The following is an 8,099-nucleotide window of genomic DNA, read 5'->3' on the forward strand; positions in this document are numbered from 1 at the left end:
CTAAAATGTAAAATAATAATAGTAAGAAATTAAAAATTAAGAAAACTAATTTAAGGGAAAAAAAAAAAAAAAAACACACTTAGGTTATAACTTATATCCAGCTTCCACAGCTTTGTCTCTGCGGTATTCCTTTTCCCTCCGTGTTACCATTCTCAAATCTCATCTGACAGAGGCAGAGAGAGTTAGGGTTAGGGTTAGGGTTTAGGTCAGTCGAGCTCAATGGAAGAGATCACAGAAGGAGTGAACGCCATAAACCTGGCAGGAGACTCCCACAAGAAGAACCGGATCCAAGTCTCCAACACCAAGAAACCTTTATTCTTCTACGTCAATCTCGCTAAGGTTCCCCCCCCCCCCCTTCTCTCTCTCTCTCTCTCTCTCTCTCTCTGTCCTGAGCATATGTAATTTTATATCTGTGTTTTAGGTATTTGATGCGGTTACTAAATCTGCATAACTAGGTGCTTTCGAATCTTTTCTAGGAATTATTGTATTGTTGGTAAATATTTGATTTTTGCTTTTGATTAATGATGGGTACGATTTATCTTTCATGCAGAGGTATATGCAACAGCATAACGAGGTCGAGCTCTCCGCCCTTGGAATGGGTAATGTTTCATTCTGTTATATCCATTTTTGTAAAAGTTAGTCCATTTATTTATCTTCACATAATTTTTTTTCTAAAAGCAATAATTGTTTGATCATATAAAACACAAAAGGCAGTTCTCTTCAATCTTCATTTCGTAAATTCGCTTTACATGTTTGTTGTTCCCGTATGAATTCAATGGCCTAACTATGTAATTTTATTTATGGTAGTTTATGGTCATAAATCGTAAATCTCTATCTGCAGAAATTACCGAACTAATGTAAGAAATAGCTGCTTATTTTAATGCTCAATCGATTATTACGTTAAATTTTTTTTCCAGAGATTTGCACAGGGATTTGTATAGAACCGGGATTGAATACTAATATGGTACATTCGTCCAGATTTATCTGTTGTTTTTGGGGTGTCATTTCAGCATGAAGTAGTAATGTAATTTAATTGCCATAAATTGAAGAAAACTTCTGGTTTGCTTTGGGGTTGCTTCCAAGTTTGGATAGAGGTATCCCCAGGAGTCTTGACTGAACTGTAGGCCTAGAGTCGGAGGGAGATAGACACATCAAGTTTGCCCTATTGCATTCATTAGGCATTTAATGCTGCCCAAGAAATTTATTCGGACAACTATAAATGCTGTGGGGGGTCCACTTTTTTGGGTCTCTCTCTCTCTCTCTCTCTCTCTAGGCCCTCGAGTTCGATCAAAAACTCTAGGAGATCTGAATCCCCTAAGCTTCTCCGCCTTAGATTCGTGGAAGCCTAGGATTTTCTGCTTTGTTCTTGTAATCTTCTCTTGCTGCTGTCCCCAGAATTAACCAATATGCGGTTTTGGTGGGGTCATGTATCTGGAGTATACTCCCCACAGGTAAGTCCAGAGGGCCCTGCCTTGGTGAGGTTCCATGCCATAAAGAAAAAGAAATCCTGTTGCTACTGAGTTGGTAAAAGTTACCAGATATATGTTCAAGGGACTGCTCTATTACTCCTTTGTACATTTCATTTGGCTTTTGTATTATCTGAGCATCATCCAATGTAATATTCGCCACTATATTATATTTCTGAATATCGTCTGATGTATTATACCTGTAATTATAATATGAGTTAAAGCAAATCTATGGGGATATGGTTGATTTGTTGAGTTTCTTCCCATATGGATAATTTGCATGTAACTGGCTTTGGTGGGCATTTGATAGGGTTTGTTGCTTCCTGTGCTTTTAACTTACTAATTTTAGTGTTTCATTCTGACATTTCCCTTATCAATATGTTCATTTTGTTATATTTTCAGCTATTGCCACGGTTGTCACTATAGCAGAAATTCTGAAAAATAATGGACTGGCTGTTGAGAAGAGTAAGATTTTTTTGTCTACCCTGTACCGGTGATAAGCATACAGTTTGATTGTCATAAAAAATGACATTCTCTTTCTGCAGGGATCATGACCTCAACTGTTGACATTAAGGATGACTCAAGGGGGCGACCGATCCAAAAGGCAAAGGTAAAGTTGATGCTAATATGTTTTCATGTTTCCTTTTTGCTTTACCTTAACCGACATGCATGTTAATGGCAGTTTATATTAAATTGATGAACAGGATGGAGTGTTTCCTCACTCACCCACAAACACGTGCAACTTGTATTCTTTAAGTTGGACCCCCTAGAGTTTCTAGGGCTTAGAGTGGGAAAGAGATAGATACATAAAGTGGGTCCCATAACATTTATCAAGCATTTGATATTGCCCGAGAAATTTACTTGAGCAGCCATAAATGCTGAGGACCTGTTTTATGTGTCCATCTCTTTCCTACTGTAGGCTGTAGAGTTCGTGCAGGAACTTTTTAGGATCTAAATCCTGCATTTTCCATATTGATTTGTCCTCATGGTGAATTTCCCACCATATGTTGTCATTGTAAAACTACTTATCAAAACAAAATGTTTTCATTGTAAAACTGAATTTTTTTTTTTTTTTTGAATATCCCTTTGATGACAGATGGTTTATGTTTTTCTTTTCCTGCCCTTCAGATTGAAATAATGCTCGGGAAGACAGAAAACTTCGATGAATTGATGGCGGCTGCCGCTGAGGAGAGGGAATCGAGGGATGGTGTTGATGGTGATGAGCAAAGTTGAAGTGGGTTGTTTCTTAGTGTCTGGTTTGCTTTGCTTTTGTTGTTCTAGTTCTGGCAAATGCACTTAAGGAGTCAATTTTATTTATAAGAGATTTGTAGGAATCTATTTGTGGTCCTAATGATTTTGTAACCACCAAATTGTGTTAGTGTAGAAACCAAATGTGTTTGTTATTTAAAAATTTCTTTTCTTATTGGAATTTTTGGCATAGATTTTGGTAAACATACATGATGTGTTTGCTCTTTTTTGGATAGGCATCATAGTTGAAAGTTTATTGTTGAATTAGTATTATAGGTTGTAAACTACATGAGATAAGCATTGAAAGTTAAAAAACTAATGCACTGCCGCATTTCAAGCTTTCTTTTGGTTTATCTATGACGTGTATCCATGAATTTGATCATGGTTTCCAAAGCTGTGTATCTACATCTCGAACTATAGCCAGCCCTGATCTCAATAGACAATGAATGTTTCTTTCCACTAAAAACATTAATGTGTTTTTGAATGATCTGTTATCAAAGATGAAATTGTCATTTGAATTCTAGTCCATGTCAATGTAGCGAAAGACGGTCAAACATGGGTGTGTTGCAAACTACCACTCTTCTGTCGTCTTGCCATGATGATATGAAATACCAAGCCTTACTTGGACATAGAGAATTTCCAATCTCAAAACATTCCAAACTGTGTTAAGCAGTGTTGCATCAAAGTAAATAAACTAAGCAGCATCTGATCTGAAACATAGAAATGATTCCTCTTCTGGTAAATATCAGAGATCATTCTAAAAGCACTTTAATGCTAAAAACTTAGTTTAATTACCATCCTCAGATCTAAATCCTATCATAAAAATGTAATTCAAAAGGTCATGGTAAGCCAATTTCGCCGACGTAAACCTTCGCTTTCCTCTATCCAGAAACTGTAAGAACCCAAAACTGTATATTATTGCTTCAAAATGCAAACAACAAATTCTGCCCCTCCAAGGTTAATTATCTTCTTCTTTCTCAATCAGCAGCCTCTTGCATGCCTCATAGCACATGAAAGATATCCCAGCAGCAGGGACCAATTTCATGCAGCTTGGGCCCAACCCTCTGTACAGACCCCGGAGACCTTCATGTTCAAGTATGCTTAGAAGAGCATGAAGCATGCTTTGGTACTGCCTCCCATTGATGGCTCCAGCGGCCTGCATATGCCTTCGAGCCACCTCAAGTGGGAAAGTTGCAGTACTGGAAATTGCTCCGGATGCTGATCCAATCAAGAGAGTCATGATACTTCCGATTTCCTCCTTCTTGAAAGCTTTCTTGTAAGCTTTTCGTAATGTATCATAAGCAAAATAATTAGCGGCAGTATATGGAATTACTCCGATTACACTTGGGGTGAGGCCTCTATATAATTCTGCTGGTCCCTCCTCCTTCACTATTTTAAATAATGCATCCAAGAGATTCTTATATACTCCTCTCTACAATTAGATAAAATAAGAACCATTACATAAGATTTGAAATGACCTCATACTGAAGAAGATGACAATTTAGCAAATTCCCAAATTCTTCTCAAGACTTGAGTTACCTGGACAGTTATTCGGGTTTTGAGTAACTCGAGAGGGTATGTAGCCAAGGTAGAGCTAACTCCAGCAACAGCACCTGCAATTAATGAAGCAGGAATTGGGCTTTTGGGTTCTATCCCAGGCTTAGGAGTCAAGTGCTTCTTAACCGTGTCAAAAGCAAATAACTGCAGAATTTTCCATCAAAAGATACCAGAGTCTGTCAATAAAATGGACTTAACACAACACAATATGCAAGGTTCTAGTACTAATCAGAATCTCAGTATGAAAACCTTAATCCTGTTGGACTGCAGTAGGTTGTGGAAATTAACAGTGACAAATAATGGTGTCTTCAAATAGAAGTGATGAGATATGCTATTAGATGTCTGTAGTTAAGATATTGTTGGTCCCCAAAATGGCATCCATTCAAAATCCATGATAGTGGTCTAACCACTTAGCCGGCAAAGCGATGCTCCAATTTAGTAATCAAACACCATAATGATCTATCATATGACATTAAAAAATATCATGTCATGCATCAAAATCAAAACATAGAAACTGAAACTACTAATTGCACACCTCAATAGCCTTGCTTGGAGCAACCCGGATTATATTAACGAAGTTGCCCTTGAACAAGCCCTTCCATCCATCAGTTTCCATGATATTTTGAAACACCTCAGTCGTCGAGTGTCCCAAGCTCCCAACCATCACATGCGTCCTTATTGTCTCCAGTGGTGCTACCACAGTCCTTGATACCGCACCTGCTATTGCCCCACTAACCAACCTCCTCATTGAAGGATTACCAATCTTAATTTTCAGTTTAAGACCATCCCTCATCTTCTTCTTCTTCTTCATCATCAGCTCGTCCTCTCCAACCTCCAATGCCTCACCAGTCACCGATTCCGGAATCCAACTAAACCCAAACCTTGATTCGGGCATTGACAGATATATCATGTGTGTAGTACCACACAGGGATTTAATGTCTTCGTCTTTAGGACTCTGAGGATTCGATGGAATCCCAAACCCCAGACCTGCTTGACCAACGCTGGCAAATAAGCCACCAGAACAAGAACTACCCTCTTGAGAATAACATTGAATCTTAATCCCAGAACTGACAACAACCACATCTTTGTTACTCTGTGCAACACTTTGCAATCCTCTTCTACCCATGAATACCAAAACAGGGTTATTTTTCTCGCGTTTTCAATATACCCAGAAGGCCAGAAGACCACTTTTACCTATAGAATTACAGAAGTCAGAATTCTGAGAAGGAAAAGAGAACGATCCTTTTAGAGCAAATGAACACTAAAAAGCCGTACCTTTACGAGGCAAGGAATATTTAGGAGAATATTGATGCAAAGAATCGAAACTGTGTTGAGTAAGGTGGCTGAAATATTCTAGTTAAAGGGAATATATTATGGTTCTGTCCAAGAAAAGCCAAAGCTCGACTCTCTGCCTGATTTCTCTCCCTGCCTCAGTAAACAATGCAGAGAATTAAGAGACGTAGCGGCGAAATCTTCAATACTATGTCCTTATAATAGTATCGCTTCGTTGTTTGTTTGTTCAAAATCTGTCCCTTTGCGGGCATCAAAATCAGCCTCGTCATAGTGCTGCGAGAACCAATTTTGATGGCGTATTTATCATTAGAATTTGACTTTAGTGAGCTCACATCAATATTAATATATTATTGTAGCCTTACCTCTTGCCAAAAACCACAAAATGAGAGAGAGAGAGAGAGAGAGAGAGAGATTTTACCTTCAACTTCAAGGTTAGAACTTAGGATGTATTCTGTCCAAATTATGAAATATAGTGATGATTTTTTTTTTTATTTTTAAGCGTACATTCATGTAGATTAGTATAAAATTCAATCGATCTTGGATAAAATATTTTTTCAAAAAAAAAAAAAAAATGCTTTACACATTTAATATAAGTACACATGTCACTCACCTAAATATTATGGACTTTCTTTTATATGTTTAGCTCTCACATTTTATATTCTGAAGTTTAATTCAAAATTATACGGTTAGAGTCGAAATATAATGATAGAGAATCCAAAACAAAATATTAGAATGTGGTAATTAATTTGTTGTTATTGATTTGTAAAATAAATTTTGTGTAAGTCCTATTAAACATTTAATATTAACATTTATAAGAGAAGCATTTGAAACGCTAAGATATTATTTTAGCAAACATAGTCATCGTCCATATCATGTTCATATTCTTCTAAGAGTAATATTAGGTATAATTATAGTTGTATACGCGTCGCATATTTAAAAAAAAAAAAGATTTACTATTAAAAAATTAATTAATTTTTATATAAATATCATATTTACTCACTCTTTTTTAAATGAGTTATTGACACTTACGTACTCTATAATTACAAATATGATTTTTCTTCTTCCATACATGCAGCAATCTTCGTAGACATTTACATATTGTCGGGTATCCAGAAATCGTAAGGCATGAAAGTAGTAGCGAGTGTGTATTTTGTAGAGACTTCGGTGCTATAAGATTGGGATAAAATTGATATTTCAGTTCGGTACCGACTCGGAAAGTATACGTGGAAATGAGATTTTTGTGAAATGTTTCAAACATGTTGTGTGCCACACGTTGAATGGGATTGATCAGCCGTGTTGGGAGGACTCCAATGTCACCACACGTGAATACGTGATTGCCTTTGCCTTACATGGGAATTAAGAAGATGCCATACACGACTTATGAGGCCTTGGAATTTGAAGTGCCACCACATGATCCTCAATAATTAAGGTATGTTTGAAGAGATAATTATTTTTAAATATTTTTAAATATTTTTCAAATACAAAATATTTTTTAATTTTAAATTATTAACTTTTTTATCTAATCATTATAATTTTTTTAAACTTTTGAATAAAACATAAAAAAAATACTACTTTTTAAAATAAAAATTATATTCAAATAATTTTTTATTTTATTTTATAATATCTTTATTCAACTTTTTCTTTCTTATTTTTTAAAACTCAATAAAATATTTTAACTTAAAAACCATTTTAGTACCATTTGTAGATATACATATTGATATTCTAAATATCTACAAAGAACCTTAGAGTCTAGTCCAAACTTTTTAATGTAGTTGGCCTTTTCTGCAACTTAATTCTAGGTTTTGACTAGTAGATTAAAGAAATGATATTTTGTAATTGTAAAGTGTGAAACGTTATGTAATCATTTTAAAAAAAAATAAAAAATATAAGACTCATATAAAAAAATTAATTTTTTAATAATAAGCTTTACTCTTTTTTAAAACGATTGTACAGCGTTTACATATTTTACGATTGTAAGTAATATTACTCGATAAGATAACATGCTTAGTAATTATTGATTACTCAACAATCATCATTATTGACATGGCATTGCCACGTCAGCTCTTGCACATAACATATTTTATGTACGGAGTCGGAAATATATATTTTACTTTTTCTATATTGTGAATGGTTTCAGCCTCAAGGACCATTATCTCGACAATATTGTCCTCGTAATTTCAACACAGTAAATTTCATGAGTTTAGTCTTCTTAAAATAATATTATAAAAATAATAAATATGAAGTTTATGTAATAATATTAGTTTATTAAACGAATCGAAGAGCAAAAGCTTAGCCGATTATAAACAAATCGGTTCGTTTAAATTACAATCGTAATATCAAAATAAAAAATGTTCTTAAACTATGTATGGGCTGGTAGGGCTTTAGGCCTTATGTGTACAGATTTGTTCATTAAAGCCTCTTCTGGCGGGCTGGCTTAGGCCCAAAGCCCAAAATTTTCAAGTCTCAACCCAAAAAACTTATTCCCATAGCCTTCTAGGATTGGAAAACAACGTCGTATTGTAAGATGATTTATCT

The 8,099-nt window shown here is 35.3% G+C and overlaps 2 protein-coding genes across 3 annotated transcripts; one reads left to right on the forward strand and one right to left on the reverse strand.

Moving 5' to 3' along the window:
• Positions 1-84: 84 nt before the first annotated feature.
• On the forward strand, positions 85-2,889 carry LOC121250093 (uncharacterized protein At2g34160-like). The gene is made up of 5 exons (XM_041149031.1): positions 85-339; positions 551-599; positions 1,869-1,931; positions 2,012-2,076; positions 2,595-2,889. The coding sequence occupies exons 1-5, from the start codon at positions 220-222 to the stop codon at positions 2,697-2,699; spliced, it is 402 nt and encodes a 133-aa protein (XP_041004965.1). The 5' UTR covers positions 85-219; the 3' UTR covers positions 2,700-2,889.
• Positions 2,890-3,373: 484 nt separating this feature from the next.
• LOC121250092 (adenine nucleotide transporter BT1, chloroplastic/mitochondrial-like) lies at positions 3,374-5,815 on the reverse strand. 2 transcript variants are annotated; one of them, XM_041149030.1, is made up of 4 exons: positions 5,547-5,815; positions 4,807-5,465; positions 4,254-4,415; positions 3,374-4,146 (listed from the first exon to the last, which is right to left on the reverse strand). In XM_041149030.1, exons 2-4 carry the CDS (start codon positions 5,395-5,397, stop codon positions 3,673-3,675), a joined length of 1,227 nt encoding a protein of 408 aa, XP_041004964.1. In that variant the 5' UTR covers positions 5,398-5,465; positions 5,547-5,815; the 3' UTR covers positions 3,374-3,672. The 2 variants fall into 2 exon arrangements, with proteins under 2 accessions (XP_041004964.1, XP_041004963.1); XM_041149029.1 differs by having other exon boundaries at positions 4,807-5,815.
• Positions 5,816-8,099: the final 2,284 nt, after the last annotated feature.

This window comes from Juglans microcarpa x Juglans regia, chromosome 2D, assembly GCF_004785595.1.
Source record: "Juglans microcarpa x Juglans regia isolate MS1-56 chromosome 2D, Jm3101_v1.0, whole genome shotgun sequence".
NCBI lineage: Eukaryota > Viridiplantae > Streptophyta > Magnoliopsida > Fagales > Juglandaceae > Juglans > Juglans microcarpa x Juglans regia.

Coding starts and splice junctions, on each gene's coding strand:
- LOC121250092 (XM_041149030.1), bottom strand. CDS start 5,397: ATGGGTAGAAGAGGATTGCAAAGTGTTGCACAGAGTAACAAAGATGTG. Junction 4,416..4,806: donor CTCCAAGCAAGGCTATTGAG/GTGTGCAATTAG, acceptor AAAATTCTGCAG/TTATTTGCTTTTGACACGGT. Junction 4,147..4,253: donor AAACCCGAATAACTGTCCAG/GTAACTCAAGTC, acceptor ATCTAATTGTAG/AGAGGAGTATATAAGAATCT.
- LOC121250093 (XM_041149031.1), top strand. CDS start 220: ATGGAAGAGATCACAGAAGGAGTGAACGCCATAAACCTGGCAGGAGAC. Junction 600..1,868: donor GCTCTCCGCCCTTGGAATGG/GTAATGTTTCAT, acceptor TTATATTTTCAG/CTATTGCCACGGTTGTCACT. Junction 1,932..2,011: donor TGGACTGGCTGTTGAGAAGA/GTAAGATTTTTT, acceptor CTCTTTCTGCAG/GGATCATGACCTCAACTGTT.